This window comes from Entelurus aequoreus, linkage group LG06 (genome assembly GCF_033978785.1).
Source record: "Entelurus aequoreus isolate RoL-2023_Sb linkage group LG06, RoL_Eaeq_v1.1, whole genome shotgun sequence".
Lineage (NCBI taxonomy): Eukaryota > Metazoa > Chordata > Actinopteri > Syngnathiformes > Syngnathidae > Entelurus > Entelurus aequoreus.
In genome coordinates, this window is record NC_084736.1 from 58,753,723 (window position 1) to 58,774,677 (window position 20,955).

General features: G+C 40.0%; 1 protein-coding gene across 2 annotated transcripts in view; it reads left to right on the forward strand.

The window, feature by feature from the left end:
- LOC133652381 (transmembrane protein 132D) overlaps window positions 1-20,955 on the forward strand; it is a 134,818-nt gene that overhangs the window by 23,725 nt on the left and 90,138 nt on the right. For both annotated transcript variants that reach the window (XM_062051088.1, XM_062051089.1), the window contains exon 2: window positions 2,655-3,537. In XM_062051088.1, the coding sequence (XP_061907072.1) occupies window positions 2,655-3,537 (883 nt within the window). The remainder of the gene's footprint in view (window positions 1-2,654; window positions 3,538-20,955) is intronic.

Sequence of the window (20,955 nt, forward strand, 5' to 3'; positions counted from 1 at the left end):
AAATGCTTGCCAGAAGCTTGTGGATGGCTACCAAAAGCGCCTTATTGCAGTGAAGCTTGCCAAGGGACATGTGATGCATGCATCGGATAACTGTTTCAGATGTCTATGTTTCTGTATCTGTCCCTATTTCAAATAAACCTCTATAATAATAATGTAACCAAATATTAACATTGCTGTATGTAGGGCTGCAACTAACGATTCATTTGATAATCGATTAATCTGTCGATTATTACTTCGATTAATAATCGGATAAAAGAGACAAACTACTTTTCTATCCTTTCCAGTATTTTATTGAAAAAAAAACAGCATACTGGCACCATACTTATTTTGATTATTGTTTCTCAGCTGTTTGTACATGTTGCAGTTTATAAATAAAGGTTTATAAAAAAAAATGATTACAAAAATAAATAAATTAATTAAAATTCCTCTGCACATGCGCATAGCATAGATCCAACGAATCGATGACTAAATTAATCGCCAACTATTTTTTATAATCGATTTTAATCGATTTGTTGTTGCAGCCCTAGCTGTATGTATACTTTTGACCCAGCGGATTAGGTTGTCCTGAAGAATTTGGAGGTAACCCTCCTTTTCCATTGTCCCATTTACTCTTTGTAAAGCACCAGTTCCAATGGCAGCAAAACAGGCCCAGAGCATAATACTACCACCACCATGCTTGACAGTAGGATTTGGTGTTCCTAGGATTAAAGTCCTCACCTTTTCTCCTCCAAACATATTGCTGGGTATTGTGGCCAAACAGCTCGATTTTTGTTTCATCTGACCACAGAACTTTCCTCCAGAAGGTCTCATCTTTGTCCATGTGCTGCCGGATGAAACAAAAATGTAGCTGTTTGGCCACATTTTAACCAAATATTGTAATGTATACTGTATGTATACTTTTGACCCAGCAGATTTGGTCACATTTTCAGTAGACAAATAATAAATTCATGAAAGAACCAAACTCCATGAATGTTTTTTGTGACCAATAAGTATGTGCTCCAATCACTCTATCACAAAAAAATAGGAGTTGTAGAAATTATCGGAAACTCAAGACAGCCATGACATTATGTTCTTTACAAGTGTATGTCAACTTTTGACCACGACTGTTAAAGGCCTACCGAAATGAGATTGGACCTGCCATTCTATGTCATACTTGATCATTTCGCGATATTGCCATATTTTTGCTGAAAGAATTTAGTAGAGAACATCGACGATAAAGCCCAAAGTACCGTTCACTTCCGCAAAGTTCATACAGCACATATATTTCCCCAAAGTTACGTACGTGACATGCACATAGCGGCACGCACGTACGGGCAAGTGATCAAATGTTTGGAAGCCAAAGCTGCGTACTCACGGTAGCGTGTCTGCTATCCAACTCAAAGTCCTCCTGGTTGTGTTGCTGCAGCCAGCCGCTAATACACCGCTTCCCACCTACAGCTTTCTTCATTGTCCATTAAACAAATTGCAAAAGATTCACCAACACAGATGTCCAGAATACTGTGGAATTTTGCGATGAAAACAGAGCTGTTTGTATTGGGACACAATGGTGTCCCAATACTTCCGCACAATCCGTGACGTCACGCGCAAACGTCATCATACCGAGACGTTTTCAGCCGGATATTTCCCGGGAAATTTAAATTTGCACTTTATAAGTTAACCCGGCCATATTGGCATGTGTTCAAAAGTTAAGATTTCATCATTGATATATAAACTATCAGACTGCGTGGTCGGTAGTAGTGGCTTTCAGTAGCCCTTTAAGTGTAAAAAAAACAAAAAAAAAACAACATTATGATTTGTACATTTTCAGGATGTGCTTGTTCTATTTTTAAGCAAAAAAAACAATCTGAAGTTGTCTTTATTTTTAAGTTATGCCATGATTTTACCAGTCTGGCCCACTTGGGAGTAGATTTGTAGAATAAATGTGGCCCCTGATCTAAAATGAGTCTGACACCCCTGATTTTAGACGTTAAGTAAACACACACCCTTATATACACTACCGTTCAAAAGTTTGGGGTCACCCAAACAATTTTGTGGAATAGCCTTCATTTCTAAGAACAAGAATAGACTGTCGAGTTTCAGATGAAAGTTCTCTTTTTCTGGCCATTTTGAGCGTTTAATTGACCCCACAAATGTGATGCTCCAGAAACTCAATCTGCTCAAAGGAAGGTCCGTTTTGTAGCTTCTGTAACGAGCTAAACTGTTTTCAGATGTGTGAACATGATTGCACAAGGGTTTTCTAATCATCAATTAGCCTTCTCAGCCAATGAGCAAACACATTGTACCATTAGAACACTGGAGTGATAGTTTCTGGAAATGGGCCTCTATTCACCTATGTAGATTTTGCACCAAAAACCAGACATTTGCAGCTAGAATAGTCATTTACCACATTAGCAATGTGTAGAGTGTATTTTTTTTAAAGTTAAGACTAGTTTAAAGTTATCTTCATTAAAAAGTACAGTGCTTTTCCTTCAAAAATAAGGACATTTCAATGTGACCCCAAACTTTTGAATGGTAGTGTAAATATTATCTGTGAGATATAATTAACTTTGAACACATTTGCTGTTAAATGCTGCAATGTTTCTACTGCTGATGCAATTACTGATGAACCTCACATTTTGTTTACAAAGACATGTGTTGCTGTGTTCACCTTCCAGACTTGAGCACAAAGGAGCTGACGGATGCGAAGAGCCCCCAGCTTTTCCCGGTCTTCCTGCCGGTCCGCTATGAGGTTCGGGATGCGGACTACCTTTTCCTAAAGGAAGCAGGGCAGGACTTTATGAGGAATTTCAGCATGCAAAGTCACACGCAGCCCTTTGTTATTCTGAGAGCTCGCCGCCAGCCGGCTGTCAACGCCAGCTACGGCCCCATGTCCACAGAACAGCTTGTGCCTCTGGATCTAGTCCAGTCTGTGCAGCTCTTTAACGCCCCGGACGTCTTCACCTTCAACTGGAAGATCCAGGCCTTTGTGCTGACGCCTCGGGTTTTCTCCACCAAACCCAAAGTACGGGTGCTCTTCTACGTGGCAGGGAGGGACTGGGCTCGGGAAGAGAGCGCCGTGGATGAATTACCGTGTGTGACCGTCTATGCTTTCTGGCAAACCCAAGAGGTGAGGGGTTCCTGCGCCATGGGAGGTGAGAGGGGAACGTGCATGGCTGAGCTGCTACCGTTGCAGGGCTGGTTCGCTCAGGGGTCTGAAAGCACCAGCAGGGAGCGGCAGGACCCGTCGGCGGGGAACCTTGTGGAGCTCTACTACCAGGCGCAGCCCAAAGTCCGCGGGAAGTGCACCATGCTGGAAGGGAGTCGTTGGGGAAGCTCGCAACAACAACAGCAAGCGGAATACGTTTCTGTCACTCCCATGCAGAAGATCGGCAGCGTGCGCCTCCTGCAGGTGCCCAAAGGAATGGCCACGCTCTCTCGACTCAAACTCGGCAATTCCATTGTCATACGGACGTCCTCCAAGCCCCTGAAGAAGACGGACATCGCGACGTTCTACGTCCTCATGGCCAGCTCTGCTCCGCTGAGTAACTTCACTCTTAGGTAAGAACTGGCTTCTGTTTCCTTTTGCAGAGCCCAGAACGCTCGACTACAATTCAAAGCACGGAGACACTTGATGTGTGACCTCAAGCATAAGTCCTACTGATTGCAATGGGGGATTCGAGGAAATGAACCATTTCTAGGAAAATTAAATGGCAGTTTACGTTCTTTCCTGGAATAGCGGTAAAAAATTCAGGATAAAATTGCCAAATGCATGTTTGAATGTGCGCAGCCTGATGAAATTTAGGGCCCACAAGTCATATCCCTTAATGAAATCTTATACACTTGGTGCTCATAGCTGCACTGATTGAAGCAGGTTTCTGAAATACCTTAAAGTAGGGGTCACCAACGCGGTGCCCGCGGGCACCAGGTCGCTCGTAAGGACCAGATGAGTAGCCCGCTAGCCTGTTCTAAAAATAGCTCAAATAGCAGCACTTACCAGTGAGCTGCCTCTATTTTTTAAATTGTATTTATTTACTAGCAAGCTGGTTTCGCTTTGCCCGACATTTTTAATTCTAAGAGAGACAAAAATCAAATAGAATTTGAAAATCCAAGAAAATATTTTAAAGACTTGGTCTTCACTTGTTTAAATAAATTCATTATTTTTTTTTACTTTGCTTATAACTTTCAGAAAGACAATTTTAGAGAAAAAATACAACCTTAAAAATGATTTTAGGATTTTTAAACACATATACCTTTTTACCTTTTAAATTCCTTCCTCTTCTTTCCTGACAATTTAAATCAATGTTCAAGTAAATTTATTTTTTTTTATTGTAAAGAATAATAAATAAATTTTAATTTAATTCTTCATTTTAGCTTCTGTTTTTTCGACAAAGAATATTTGTGGAATATTTCTTCAAACTTATTATGATTAAAGTTCAAAAAAATTATTCTGGCAAATCTAGAAAATCTGTAGAATCAAATTTAAATCTTATTGCAAAGTCTTTTGAATTTCTTTTAAAATTTTTGTTCTGGAAAATCTAGAAGAAATAATGATTTGTCTTTGTTAGAAATATAGCTTGGTCCAATTTGTTATATATTCTAACAAAGTGCAGATTAGATTTTAACCTATTTAAAACATGTCATCAAAATTCTAAAATTAATCTTAATCGGGAAAAATTACTAATGATGATCCATAAATTATTTTTTAAATTTTTCAAAAAGATTCGAATGAGCTAGTTTTTCTTTTCTTTTTTTCGGTTGAATTTTGAATTTTAAAGAGTCGAAATTGAAGATAAACTATGTTTCAAAATTTAAATGTCATTTTTTTCGTGTTTTCTCCTCTTTTAAACCGTTCAATTAAGTGTAAATATCATTAATTATTAATAATAACATAGAGTTAAAGGTAAATTGAGAAAATTGGCTATTTCTGGCAATTTATTTTAGTGTGTATCAAACTGGTAGCCCTTCACATTAATCAGTACCCAAAAAGTAGCTCTTGGTTTCAAAAAGGTTGGTGACCCCTGCCTTAAAGGATGATGATTTTTATACTTTCTGATCAGTGGCGGGCCGTGCGTTTCCCACCTAGGCCTTCAGTGATCTTTGACTTCAATGATTACCTCTCAAAATACCATAACTGATGTCACCACATGATCATTGCTGGAGAAATGCTAGACAGGAACACATTTACGCCCTACTGGTCATTGAACCACATCAATGGTCTCGCCCCAGCTTACGTCAAAGATCTCCTGGACCAACCTACCAGCTCCAGGCTTGGTCGTTGCCTTAGATCTGACAACCAGATGACCCTGAAGGTCCCACGGTCAAACCTAGTGACAAAGGGAGACCGTGCTTTCTCAGTGATGGCACCTAGGCTACGGAATAAGCTCCCTCTAAATATCAATTCCGCCATCACTCTGGACTCTTTTAGAGCACAGCTTAAAACTCACCTCTTTACTGCAGATGACTTCTGATTTATGTGTTCATTGTGAGTCTTAAATGTTTATTTTAGATTCCTTTGTGTGTCTCAGTCTCTGTTTCTGTTTGTTTTTGTTTCTCTACTCGGGCTGAACAGTTGGTTGGGGGGGCGCATAATAAATGAAAATAACATAACATAACATCAACAGTATACAAAACGGGTTATTTTCTGGCGCAGTTAAAATAAATTATAACGCACCAGCAATTAAAACATATACCGTAAATGTATCTGCTTGGCTTATGGAACTCCCGGTCAATAAAGTTTGATTCAAAGTACACACTTCTCAAATATATATCAACTGCCCTGACCACATGACGGCGACAAATACACATGTAACAATGTTAATTCAATGACAAGCATGACACACTTTAACAACAAGAGTTTACAACTTTTAGTTGTAACAGAACAGCTACTGTCAACAACTTGTGATCTGATTGGCTATGGCAACTGTCTCTCAACTCTATTTGTTCTCAAATTCATTCGCTAACGGTCCCGATGAGTATCCGATCACAGGACGCGTAAATGTTCAACGTGAGGCCATCTAGAAGGCCTTACTCACGACAACTCGTGATCTGATTGGCTATCGCAATTATCTATCAACCGTATGTCCCCGTTCACTTACAGTGCACGGACACCAGCATTGTGTCACGGTTTGGTTGCTGCTTGCTGCGAGGTTTGTTCTCCCAGGATGCAAACGGACTATTCCGGACAAGGCGTGCGGGTAAAAACATGATTTAATTCTCAAAACTCAAAAAGGTACGAAAACAGAAAACAAGGCGAAAGCACAACGCGCTGATCGCACTTGGAGTTAAAGTAAATACTTAGCATAGACTATGGACATAGAGAACTTATGAAACTGTGGCATGAAATAAACACGACTTACGTAGTCCAGGCATGAGACAAACAATGACGCCCGAACGACTGACTGGCAAAGGCAGGCTTAAATAATGTCTCTAGATTGGAAACAGGTGCGCGTCCCGAACACCAGAGGCAGGTGAAAATCATAAGTCGCCATGGTAACTAAAACAAACAAGGGTGCACAAAAACAGGAACTATGGAGTCTAAAACTAACAGAACATAACAAAAACATGACACATTGTTGATTCTGAAGGCCTCTGGCAGATTTTGTACTGCATGGCAACATAAACTAGCTGAATTCTCATTGGATACAAACAAAAACTAAAAACAACACTGGAACGTGCATAATATGACATGAAAAGAATATGAATAATTTAAGATATTTAGGGTAAGTAAATAAAACAATTATTTTATCTTTAATTATGATCATGATTTCTGGTTACGTTAGGCCAGCAGAGAAGGCCTTGCTGGCCCTGACGCCACACCACTGTTTCTGATTGATAAACGTTGCTACAATGTTGGATACTCGGGTTAAACAATACCAAAACATTAAATCATAAGGTTGATGCAGTTGGGTATGAAGCTTCCATGCAGTTTTGGGTGCCTCTTCCCATGGGGTTTTGAAGTCTGGCTACGTTGTGGAGGCACCTGTTTCTAGTTAAAAGTTGAAGTACCACTGATAGTCACACACACTAGGTACCAAAATGATTCCCGAGCGCGGCCACCGGGGTGGAACAAAGGGATGGGTCAAATGCAGAGGGTAATTTCACTTTTAGACACCGCTTGTTTCCCCTTGGGGTGATGGTCGGCTGGCAGTGCTTCATAGCAGCAGTCGACCTCCAGGGTCCCAACTCCCCACCCCTCTGTTGCGAGTTGTCGTGATTAAATGTAACGTGTTTATGTGTGCATTGCATGGAGGTTTTTTTCCCACTCAGACTAGGCCCCCTTAGGAGCCCAGTCTAGATTGTATTTTTTTTAACTCATCTTCTTCCCCAGCGTTTTACCTTTTTCTTATCTTTTACGGGGCGCCTTTGGCGACCCATCAGCGTTCCCGTTCTGTAACCCTGTACACTGTTTGTCTAATCTTGAACGGGTTTGTGCTGAAAACATAGTTTCGTTGTACTTGTGCAATGACAATAAAGTCCTATCCTATCCTAGATGTTTAGACATTAGTAAAGGTCATGAGGAAACACAAAACAAGTAATATAAAGTATTATTTTCATCTAATCGTGGCGTGTGCATAATAACACCATGGTGCAATGTGCAGTGACGTAAATGCTGCAAAAAGCAGCTTTTTTTATGCAGAATCTGAATTGATTGGCGAGGGTGCATGGGTTTTCAGTGTTGTGACCTGGTGAATCTATATGTTTATGAAGTTTATTTTTGGCCATATTTGGAAAACAAATAGCGGTGACGTTCGTCTTCAAGATATATATTCAAACTGTACATTTTTAAAATAGAAATTATGATACCTTTAGAGATAAAATTGACATTTTGCAGACGGACTCAAGGTTATGAAAAGGGACTGTGAAGCAAAATGTACACCAAAGCATATCCGATACACATTATCTCGACAACAAGGAGGTGTTTTAAATGTAGATTAAAAAGTCATAGGTGTTAATGTTGTTGACCGTATATACGTATAAGGGGATTACTCAGTCTCAGATCGTTGGATAGGCCGATCCGTTCTCATTTGGGTATGCATAACGCTTCCTATTGCATTCAATCTCAGGAAAATCCTCGCATCTCAATTACCACTTTGAGAATGGAGGTGGGCATTAATATTTACTAATATATGATGTATTATACATTCACAAGGCCTTCATGAATGGCTTATTCATTCTGGAGGAAAACATTAGGACAGGCTTGCCCTTCTTGTACGACAATCTCACAGAAATCAGGCTAGTCATTGCTTTAATGTTGATGGACCACTAAGGAAATAAGAAAAAAGATCAAAATCATCAGAATTGAGATCCTATTGATTTTGTTTACATGAGTTGCGTTATCATGTTTCAATGTTACACAGTATAATATGACTGGGGATGAACATTTCATATCACAGCTATTGGGACCACAATGACATTGTTTTAATGTACTTATATAGTCACTGAAAATAAAATAAAATTTAAAAAAATAGACACACAGTCAGAAAATACACTAATTTACATGTTTTTGGTTTCTTATGCTTCACTGATAGTGTTCTGGCAGGCATTGTGACGTCCCACTCTGTCCAGCGGTCCCTGACCGCACCATAGTTGTGTTGCAGCAGTTAGGATTGCATTGTGACGTCCCACTCTGTCCAGCGGTCCCTGACCGCACCATAGTTGTGTTGCAGCAGTTAGGATTGCATGTTAACTTTCTCCAACGCTGCCACAGAAAGAGGTTTTACCCATTCATTATTTGCCTCATCCTTATATACCCCATAGAGACCACAGCATACTTCACACAGCACAGATTGTACATAAACCCATAAAAAGAACTGTCCTTTAACTTAACACACCCCTCTATAACTATGTCCACGTTAACACACCTATATACCTATGTCCACGTTAACACACCCCTATATACCTATGTCCACGTTAACACACCCCTATATACCTATGTCCACGTTAACACACCCCTATATACCCATGTCCACGTTAACACACCCCTATATACCTATGTCCACGTTAACACACCCCTATATACCTAAGTCCACGTTAACACACTCCTATATACCCATGTCCACGTTAACACACCCCTATATACCTATGTCCATGTTAAAACACCCCTATATATACCCATGTCCACGTTAACACACCCCTATATATACCCATGTCCACGTTAACACACCCCTCTATACCTATGTCCACGTTAACACACCCCTATATACCCATGTCCACATTAACACACCCCTATATATACCCATGTCCATGTTAACACACCCCTCTATACCTATGTCCACATTAACACACCCCTATATACCCATGTCCACGTTAACACACCCCTATATATACCCATGTCCACGTTAACACGCCCCTCTATACCTATGTCCACGTTAGCACACCCCTATATACCTATGTCCACATTAACACACCCCTATATACCCATATCCACATTAACACACCCCTATATATACCCATGTCCACGTTAACACACCCCTCTATACCTATGTCCACATTAACACACCCCTATATACCCATGTCCACGTTAACACACCCCTATATATACCCATGTCCACGTTAACACGCCCCTCTATACCTATGTCCACGTTAGCACACCCCTAGATACCTATGTCCAGGTTAACACACCCCTATATATACCCATGTCCACGTTAATTAACACACCCCTATATATACCCATGTCCACATTAACACACCCCTATATATACCCATGTCCACGTTAACACACCCCTCTATACCTATGTCCACGTTAACACACCCCTCTATACCTATGTCCACGTTAACACACCCCTCTATACCCATGTCCACGTTAACACACCCCTCTATACCTATGTCCACGTTAGCACACCCCTATATACCTATGTCCACGTTAACACACCCCTATATATACCCATGTCCATGTTAAATAACACACCCCTATATATACCCATGTCCACGTTAACACACCCCTATATATACCCATGTCCACGTTAACACACCCCTCTATATCTATGTCCACGTTAACACACCCCTATATACCCATGTCCACAATAACACACCCCTATATATACCCATGTCCACGTTAACATACCCCTCTATACCTATGTCCACGTTAACACACCCCTATATATACCCATGTCCACGTTAACACACCCCTCTATACCCATGTCCACATTAACACACCCCTCTATACCTATGTCCACGTTAACACACCCCTCTATACCCATGTCCACGTTAACACACCCCTCTATACCCATGTCCACGTTAACACACCCCTCTATACCTATGTCCACGTTAACACACCCTTATATACCCATGTCCACGTTAACACACCCCTATATACCTATGTCCACGTTAACACACCCCTCTATACCCATGTCCACGTTAACACACCCCTCTATACCCATGTCCACATTAACACACCCCTCTATACCTATGTCCACGTTAACACACCCCTCTATACCCATGTCCACGTTAACACACCCCTCTATACCTATGTCCACGTTAACACACCCCTCTATACCCATGTCCACGTTAACACACCCCTCTATACCTATGTCCATGTTAACACACCCCTCTATACCCATGTCCACGTTAACACACCCCTCTATACCTATGTCCACGTTAACACACCCCTCTATACCCATGTCCACGTTAACACACCCTATATACCAATGTCCACATTAACACACCCCTATATACCCAAGTCCACATTAACACACCCCTATATATACCCATGTCCACGTTAACATACCCCTCTATACCTATGTCCACGTTAACACACCCCTCTATACCCATGTCCACGTTAACACACCCCTCTATACCTATGTCCACATTAACACACCCCTATATACCCATGTGCACGTTAACACACCCTTATATACCCATGTCCACGTTAACACACCCCTCTATACCTATGTCCACATTAACACACCCCTATATACCCATGTGCACGTTAACACACCCCTCTATACCTATGTCCACGTTAACACACCCTTATATACCCATGTCCACGTTAACACACCCCTATATACCCATGTCCACGTTAACACACCCCTCTATACCCATGTCCACGTTAACACACCCCTCTATACCCATGTCCACGTTAACACACCCCTCTATACCTATGTCCACGTTAACACACCCCTCTATACCCATGTCCACGTTAACACACCCCTCTATACCCATGTCCACGTTAACACACCCCTCTATACCTATGTCCACGTTAACACACCCCTCTATACCTATGTCCACGTTAACACACCCCTCTATACCCATGTCCACGTTAACACACCCCTCTATACCTATGTCCACGTTAACACACCCCTCTATACCCATGTCCACGTTAACACACCCTTATATACCCATGTCCACGTTAACACACCCCTCTATACCTACGTCCACATTAACACACCCCAATATACCCATGTGCACATTAACACACCCCTCTATACCTATGTCCACGTTAACACACCCCTCTATACCCATGTCCACGTTAACACACCCCTCTATACCTATGTCCACGTTAACATACCCCTCTATACCTATGTCCACATTAACACACCCCTCTATACCTATGTCCACATTAACACACCCCTCTATACCTATGTCCACATTAACACACTCCTATATACCCATGTCCACTTTAACACACCCCTCTACCTATGTCCACATTAACACACCCCTATATACCCATGTGCACGTTAACACACCCCTCTATACCTATGTCCACGTTAACACACCCCTCTATACCCATGTCCACGTTAACACACCCCTCTATACCCATGTCCACGTTAACACACCCCTCTATACCCATGTCCACGTTAACACACCCCTCTATACCTATGTCCACGTTAACACGCCCCTCTATACCTATGTCCACGTTAACACACCCCTCTATACCCATGTCCACGTTAACACACCCCTCTATACCTATGCCCACGTTAACACACCCCTATATACCCATGTCCACATTAACACACCCCTATATATACCCATGTCCACGTTAACACACCCCTCTATATCCATGTCCACGTTAGCACAATAATTTTCAAGGGACATCTCACCCCTCTGAGAACCTCTTTTTTACACACAGTAGGAAACATGAAATATTGTTCTGGCTTCCTAAGAGCCATATTATTTTTTATTACATGCTTATTTACATGTGAGGGTCTACAAATGTTTATCTTCTTGCATATTAATTTTAAAAACGTTCTGTTTATTTTGCTTAATTTCCAGTTCATGTGACGTCACGCTAGTCCACTACCCGTTAAAGACTGTTATAATCACTCTGGTCTACTTGTAGGTTAAATGTGCACAACTGAATATCTTGGTTGCTCAGACAACGATGTGTTAATATAAGTTTAGATTGGGGTAGGTCGTTTCTTCATGGGGAAAGACGTTAATCTCTTTTGTATTCACGTTAGCATTTAAGATAGCAAGTTAACACTAGTTGGTCCGCTGGCAATCAATGGTACCACATAGAATAGAAAACACGTACTCATATAGTAGTACGGTCGGCACAGTACAGCAAACTGACTATTTAAACATTTAACATGTGACATGTCTAACAATTTTTAACATAAATAGTTCATGCATATTCAGATAAATTCTTCCAAAATTACAATTAAAAACATTTTGGCCGGGGGCCGGGCTGTATATATGCGCACTAATTGACTGAAAGAGCACGCACTTGGCGCGATGATGTCATGTTATCGATGGAAAAATGCATTTTTAGACAATAGGAGACCCCGAGAGTAACAAGCGGTTGCCTTGATGCCTTTCCATTAAGAACAATACATTAGTTTTTAGTATAAGTAAATGTAATGCCAAGATAATGGCACTAGCATTTACTTAATTTAAGAATATTTTTCAACATATTGAGCAAAAAGGTCTCTTTTTTTTTTCTACCAAGAAAAGTGCACTTGTTATTAGTGAGCATATACTTATTTTAAGGTATTTTTGGGTTCATTGAAGTTAGCTAATTTTACTTGTTTTGGAAAGTCTTGACAAGCCAAATTTTCTTGTTCTATTGGCAGATAATTTTGCTTAGTTCAAATAAAATACCCCTCATGTTTGTATTTTTTTTTTCTTGTTTTTGAACACTGACTTTTTGCAGTGTATCCATCCATCCATCCATGTTCTACCGCTTGCTATGGATACAATATTATGTATTTATAACAATTTTATGAACATGTAACGTGGCAACGTGTAATTATACGTAAATCGGTACCCGGTAGTATTGACAGACTTTGCCTGATACCCATTTTGCATAACGGAGGTCTTTGTGCATATAACTCAACCTCCCACGGCGGATGTCATGTGGTGTTCACCCTCAGGAGGTACAGGACACTCAGGTAGAGAAGGGCTCACTTTTGATCCTGGCATATTGTTGACCTTTATGTCCGTCTAATCCTGTCAAAGCACCTCTGCTGGTTGCAGCCGAAGCATCGCGATTCATTTAGCCTTCGTTTCTTCAAGTTGCAACTGTGCACAATGGAAGATTTTCTATCGATTGACAAACTGGTTGTTATGCTAATCCCAATTACTTTTTCTCACAAATTATTTAATATCCATTTGATTTTAAATATGGAGTATTGGCAAAATGGTATGGTTTCTCTTCCTATTTGATACGAAGTTCATTTTAGGTGCTGCTTGTAGCTTTTCACTAGTAAATAAATATCCCCTGCATTGAACTTGCTGTCTTGTTGTTGACATAAATAAAACCACATCAAAAGTAGCGTGCTACGTCACATCAAGCTATCGCTAACGGTGTTAGCCGTTCATTAGATTACTAGTAAAAGTAACAGTGTTACTAATTATAACAAACACTGTTTATGGGTGGAATAAATGAATCCCAATTACTTGCATTGTTTAGCCGCCTCCAACTAGCAGTTTTTACATATTTAGAATGCATTTGAAGGGAAAACTAAGCTTAGCATGGGCAAAATTCCAAAATAAGTGCAGTTCTCCTTTAAAAAGTGACATAATGCAACGTTTACCTCAAGGCTGTTTCTTGAACCAGCACCGCCAAGGTCGTTCACAGCATGACGCCTTTTACTATCTTCACCACCTCGTTCTATTATCATCGCAGACACCGCCTGCGCCGCGGCAAAGTGAATAACGGATTTGTCCGGTGGTGTGAAAGTAACCGATTTTGTGTTGTGTATACATTTGGATCACGTGGAGGTTTGTTTTGCTTGCCACAGCGAAAAGAATCTGGGAATGATCTCAACAGTAAGGGTATTGATCACTAGTACGCACAACCGTGTTGTTGTGCTTCTGGACTATTGTTAGAGTCCTCACAGTTAGTAAAAAAAAAAAAAAAAAACAATCAATACTTCCTCAGAGATAAATCATTTCTGAGTTACCACCACCTCATGGTGATCACACGCTTCAGTGGAGGCGGGGAGGTGAGGGGACAAAAAGTATTGATGCATTATTTATACATACAGTTTACACCTGAACTTGCACTCACTGCACTGTGCTCAATTGGGCATGCCAGCACATTACGTCAGGACTTTGACTTTCTGGTTGGTTTTCTATGCTGAAAACACTGACAGAAGAATTCAATTAAGATGGTCAAACATTTTCATTTAAATTATTTATTAAACTGCATTACAGTAGAGACTGACAGTTGTTTCTCATTGAACAAACCACAACCATTGGATTGCCAATCAAAACAAAGCAGCATCATTAGAGATGTTCGATAATATCGGCCGATAAATGCTTTAAAATGTAATATCGGAAATTATCGGTATCGTTTTTTTTATTATCGGTATCGTTTTTTTTTTTTAATTAAATCCACATAAAAAACACAAGATACACTTACAATTAGTACACCAACCCAAAAAAAACTCCCTCCCCCATTTACACTCATTCACACAAAAGGGTTGTTTCTTTCTGTTATTAATATTCTGGTTCCTACATTATATATCAATATATATCAATACAGTCTGCAAGGGATACAGTCCGTAAGCACACATGATTGTGCGTGCTGCTGGTCCACTAAAAGTACTAACCTTTAACAGTTAATTTTACACATTTTCATTAATTACTAGTTTTATGTAACTGTTTTTGTATTGTTTGACTTTCTTTTTTATTCAAGTAAATGTTTTTTATGTACCGTAATTTCAGGACTATAAGCCGCACCAGCTAAATTTAGGGGAAAATACAGATTGCTCCATATATAAGCCGCACCCGACTATAAGCCGCAGGGTTTTGATGTGTAATTACCGTAGTATATAGGGGTTCCTGCTACCACGGAGGGGATTGTCGGGACAGAGATGACTGTTTGGGAACGCAAAGCGTCCCATTTATTAACAATAAATCTTTCAATCATTCAATCAAACTTTCACATCTTTGACATGGCGAACAGCATTCGTGCAGAGTACAAATAATATAAAGGTGCAAAGTAATACAAAGTGCTCGCCTGTATGTTATCAAAATAACCACCCTACCGGTATATGAAAAGTCAGTCTTTAATCATTGTGTCATCGTCTTCCTCCTGCGTACTAAAACCACGGAAATCCTCTTCGTCGGTGTCGGAGAAGAACAGGCCGTAAATAAGCCGCACCCTTGTATAAGCCGCAGGGACCAGAACGAGGGGAAAAAGTAGCGGCTTATAGTCCGGAAATTACGGTATTTATCTTATTTTATTTTATTATTATTTTTAAAAAGGACCTTATTTTCACGATACCTGGTTGTCCAAATTAGGCATAATAATGTGTTAATTCCACGACTGTATATATTGGTATCAATTGATATCGGTATCGGTTGATATCGGTAATTAAGAGTTGGACAATATCGGAATATCGGATATCGGCAAAAAGCCATTATCGGACATCCCTAAGCATCACCTTTCGAAACGCAGAGTGTCAGGTTCAAACACTGGTGACATCTATTAAACAAGACAAGAAGCAAAGAATTAAACAGAGACAGAATTCAATTTGGCTCAATTGAGGGGAATTGAGCCAAAAATGTACCCCTGTACAGTGTCGTCCCACGCTCTGACAAAAGATTGTACGCCTCCTCTTTTATTTGGACTTTCCTTGATTACATGGCAACCGCTGTTTCTAAAGGGACGGGGGTCGTAAACAGCCGCCGCCTTTGATTACAAAACAGTTTAAAGAAAAGGTGGTAAACAGCCGTTGCCCTCGGTCACAGAACAGTTCAAAGAAAAGGTGCCTGGAGGTGGAGGTCAGGCCCTGCCTTCTCTCCGCTTTGTAGATCTCGGGTCAAGACAAAATCTTCCTGTGGATTACAATACATCAAAGAAACCGACACCCTCATGTCGCTGCCCATCCTACACAGTGGATTTTTACAAGCCTTTTGCTTGGTAGGATCAAAGACAGCTTTTGCCCTCTAGCAGGGCGAGCTGAACTCAAAGTAACACAAAGTTTTGTGATAACTTAGATACAATTATTCTGACACAGAGTTTATGAAACAGGATCTCAGTAGGTTCTGCGGGCATACTTAATGTTGTGGTAAGTGAATGTATGTTTTTGAGCAATCAAACTAAAGAAAAATTATTAGTCGTGTTTTTGGTAAAACATGTAAATGAAAAGACGAGTTCAAACGTTGGGCTGTAAAACGTGTTTTTCTGTCACTCAGTCAGTAGTCATTAAAACAAAGTTAAAGTCCCAACAATAGTCACACACACACACTAGGTGTGGTGAGATTATCCTCTCCTCATTTTTATTTCCTTTTGGAGATTTTTATGTATGGATGATTTTGACCTCACAATGGATCCATAAAAAATGGGTTTTAAAAAATTATTATCTTTCTGGTACTAGACATGCTATCTTCAACATTCATAAACCATCAATGTATCATAGTAAAGTACCAATGATTGTCACACACACACACACTAGGTGTGTTGAGATTATCCTCTGCATTTGACCCATCACCCTCACCCCCTGGGAGGTGAGGGGAGCAGTGAGCAGCAGCCGTGGCCGCGCCCGGGAATCGTCTTTGGTGGTTTAACCCCCAATTCCAACCCTTGATGCTGAGTGCCAATGTAGTGAGTCTCATTCTGCGTTGTGTAGTTTTTTTAAAAATAAAAGACACTTCACTATGCCGTCGGTTCAGTATTTATTGGTAACCTGTGTTGGAAACATGAAACACACACACACACAGGTTTCAACTTTCTGGCGGAGTGATATCTGCTCCTTCTCATTCAAAAGTCCGAAGGAAGAGAAAGTAGCAAACATTCATTCATATAAAAATAATAATAAATTAAATTACATTAACAAAAAACGTTTTATCACAAAATAATAATAATGCACAAATCCGCATACCTGTGTTGGAAACATGTAACACACACACACGGGTCTCAACTTGTTGGCGGAGTGATATCTGCTCCTGTGTGATGTAAATACCACGTGTAAATACTACCAAACAATTCACACAGTCGACGCTCTACTTCTAAATAAACGAAATTGTGCATAAAAATTACGTTAAACACATCACTTGTACACACAACATTATTGGGTTAACTTTCAAAGTATCTAGAACGTTTAGGAAGAATATTTACAATATGAAGAAACACGGAGCAGTGAAGAAATATTACCTTCTCTGTCAAAAGTCCGAAGGAAGAGGAAGTAAAGCGATCGAAAAAAACAGCAAAGACACTTCCCGCACCGGACATCCGGTTCTTCAAAATAAAAGCGATACTTCAAAATAAAATATAACACCCTGTCTAGTTCATAATATAGCGCAACAACCTCACACTATTACACCAAGCAGGGAGGTAATGGGTCCCATTTTTCGATCTATGTTGTCTGTCTTCATCAGACACTGGCGCAGATTGCAGATTGCCTGCAGCCTTGCAGGCGCGTGGCCGCGATGCGGGTAGAGCGAGCAGGGGCGTGCAGATGACAAAAGGTGCCTCGACAAAGCACTGAGCAAAGTGTACAGGATTTTTTTTAGTTTTTCATTTTTATAAATTTACAATAAAAGGAAAAAAAAATAACATTGTCATCATGGGGTATTGTTTGTAGAATTTTGAGGACATTACATTTTGATAGAAGGCTGTAACATAGCAAAAAGTGGTAGAAAATGAAGTATTGTGAATACTTTCCCGATGCACTGTATGTACTGTATTGGCATGACATTGTGTCAGTGATTTGTTAAAACAGGAAGCCTAATCATTTCTCAATGTGACAAATGTGACTTTTACAACCATTTTAGAGCGCTGACAACTGCCATCTGGCAGCTGTGCTGGCATGAATTGCTGCTCAACTCCCTAAACTGCTCCATAAGTACGATAAGCACGTTGCTGATAGCTGGCCATCACGCTGGTTTACATGTTGGACGTTTGCCTGCATAAATGATTGCATCTGTTCCTGACTGTCTACTGTGGCCTTGCAGGGATGCATTCACAAAACTCAGAGCTGATGGATCACAAATAATGGATGTACAGCTGAGGCATAACCACAAACCCTGTGTAGTATCTTTGAAATAGGCCTGTGATAAAATACTTTCAGAGCAAATACTTGGAAATGTTTGCTTTCAATTCCATATTCAAAGCTTTTCATATTTCATACACTCCACTCTTTTTATGTCTTTTTTAAATATTTCACGGAATCACAAAAAAATCCCACGCTTTGATGACTCAGGCCATGTTTGCGCTGCAAGTCAAGTGGGATTTTATTGTCCATATGTGACATGTGTTGGATTTTTTCATGTCAATGGGAGAAGTACAATCCCGACTTTTTAAAATACAGTACCGTGTATTTTCTGTACCGTATTTTTCGGACGATAAATCCTTAATTTTCTCAAACCTCGACCGTGCGCCTTATAAAGTACGGAATCATTTTGATTGTGCTTACCGACCTCGAAGCTATTTTATTTGGTACATGGTGAAATGATAAGTGTGACCAGTAGATGGCAGCCACACATAAGAGATATGGGTAACACTTTAGTATGGGGAACATATTCACCATTAATTAGTTGCTTATTAACATGCAAATTAGTCTTAATTTGTCATTATTAAGTACTTATTAATGCCTTATTCTGCATGGCCTTATTATACAACCAACCCTAACCCTAATAACTAGGGATGTCCGATAATGGCTTTTTTGCCGATATCCGATATGCCGATATTGTCCAACTCTTAATTACCGATACCGATATCAACCGATACCGATATATACAGTTGTGAAATTAACACGTTATTATGCCTAATTTGGACAATGGTGAAGATAAGGTCCTTTTTAAAAAAATAAAATAAAATAAGATAAATAAATTAAAAACATTTTCTTGAATGAAAAAGAAAGTAAAACAATATAAAAACAGTTACATAGAAACTAGTAATTAATGAAAATGAGTAAAATTAACTGTTAAAGGTTAGTACTATTAGTGGACCAGCAGCACGCACAATCATGTGTGCTTACGGACTGTATCCCTTGCAGACTGTATTGATATATATTGATATATAATGTAGGAACCAGAATATTAATAACAGAAAGAAACAACCCTTTTGTGTGAATGAGTGTGAATGGGGGAGGGAGGTTTTTTGGGTTGGTACACTAATTGTAAGTGTATCTCGTGTTTTTTATGTTGATTTAATAAAAAATAAAAAATAAATAAATTTAAAAAACGATACAGATAATAAAAAAAACGATACCGATAATTTCCGATATTACATTTTTAATATATATCGGCAGGCCGATATTATCGGACATCCCTACTAATAACCCTTATATGTTCCCATAGTGTCCAAATAACTCTAAATTAAGTCTTTGTTACTTAGAATATGTTCCCCATACTAAAGTGTTACCGACATATGTGTAGACTGCAATATGACTCAAGTAAACAACTACCAAAATTCCATTGACAATATAGACGGCGCTCAAAAATCGACTTTGGTAAGCTATGAAGCCGCACCGCTTGATGCACTGTACTGTGCTTCAACATAGGAGTATTATTATGGTGTGTGTATAAGGTAAGACTTATTATCTGGCGTTTTGTTTCGCAATATTATGCAAAAGCAACTTTTCTTACCTTCTGGTACCTGCTGATCTGTATTTGGGATCTGCATAAGTCCTGTAAATGTTTGCGCTTCCGCCTTTTGTAGTCCGTGCCGACACCGTAGTCGATAAGCTTCTTCTTTTTCTCTATCTTCTTGTTAAACGATTGTCACATGTGGCAAAATTATTCTCTGCATTTGACCCATCACCTTTGAAGTGAAGGGAGCAGTGAGCAGCAGCGGTGGCCGCGCCCGGGAATCAGTTTTGGTGATTTGACCCCCAATTCCAACCCTTGATGCTGAGTGCCGGGCAGGGAGGTAAAGAGTCAAATTTTTATAGTATTTGGTATGACTCGGCCGGGGTTTGAACTCACAACCTATCGATCTCAGGGCGGACACTCTAACCACCAGGCCACTATGGGACATTCATCCTCCGCTGTTGTAATTTTTTAATATAAAGTAGTGTAAAGTTCTTACTTATATCTGTCAGTAAACTCGCCATGAAAGCGCTAAAACATACCGGTGTAGTGAGTTGACATTATTCACCTAACAAACTTTATTTATGAGAGTTCCGGTCGGATGGTTTTTCACGGGACACATTTCCGGTGTTGTTATTGCACTAGTGAGCCACGGATGAGAAGATGCTGCTCCGTTATTGATTTACGTAAAGTGTAAATGTCATTAAAACGGTTAGCGCCATCTTTTGACACTTCTTCCACTCCTTGCACGCTACACCGCTACAACAAAGATGACGGGGAGAAGACGCTGCCGAAGGTGAGCCACGTAAATAAGACCGCCCACAAAACGGCGCATCCTGAAGCGACTGTCAGAAAGCGGCTTGAAGATGATCTGTAAAACATCATCTATGCAACATTTTGACCAAAGAACTACCATTACATGTTATGGAGACCACAAGGAAGTGTTTTACATTTAGAAAAAAATAAATACACTACCGTTCAAAAGTTTGGGGTCACCCAAACAATTTTGTGGAATAGCCTTCATTTCTAAGAACAAGAATAGACTGTCGAGTTTCA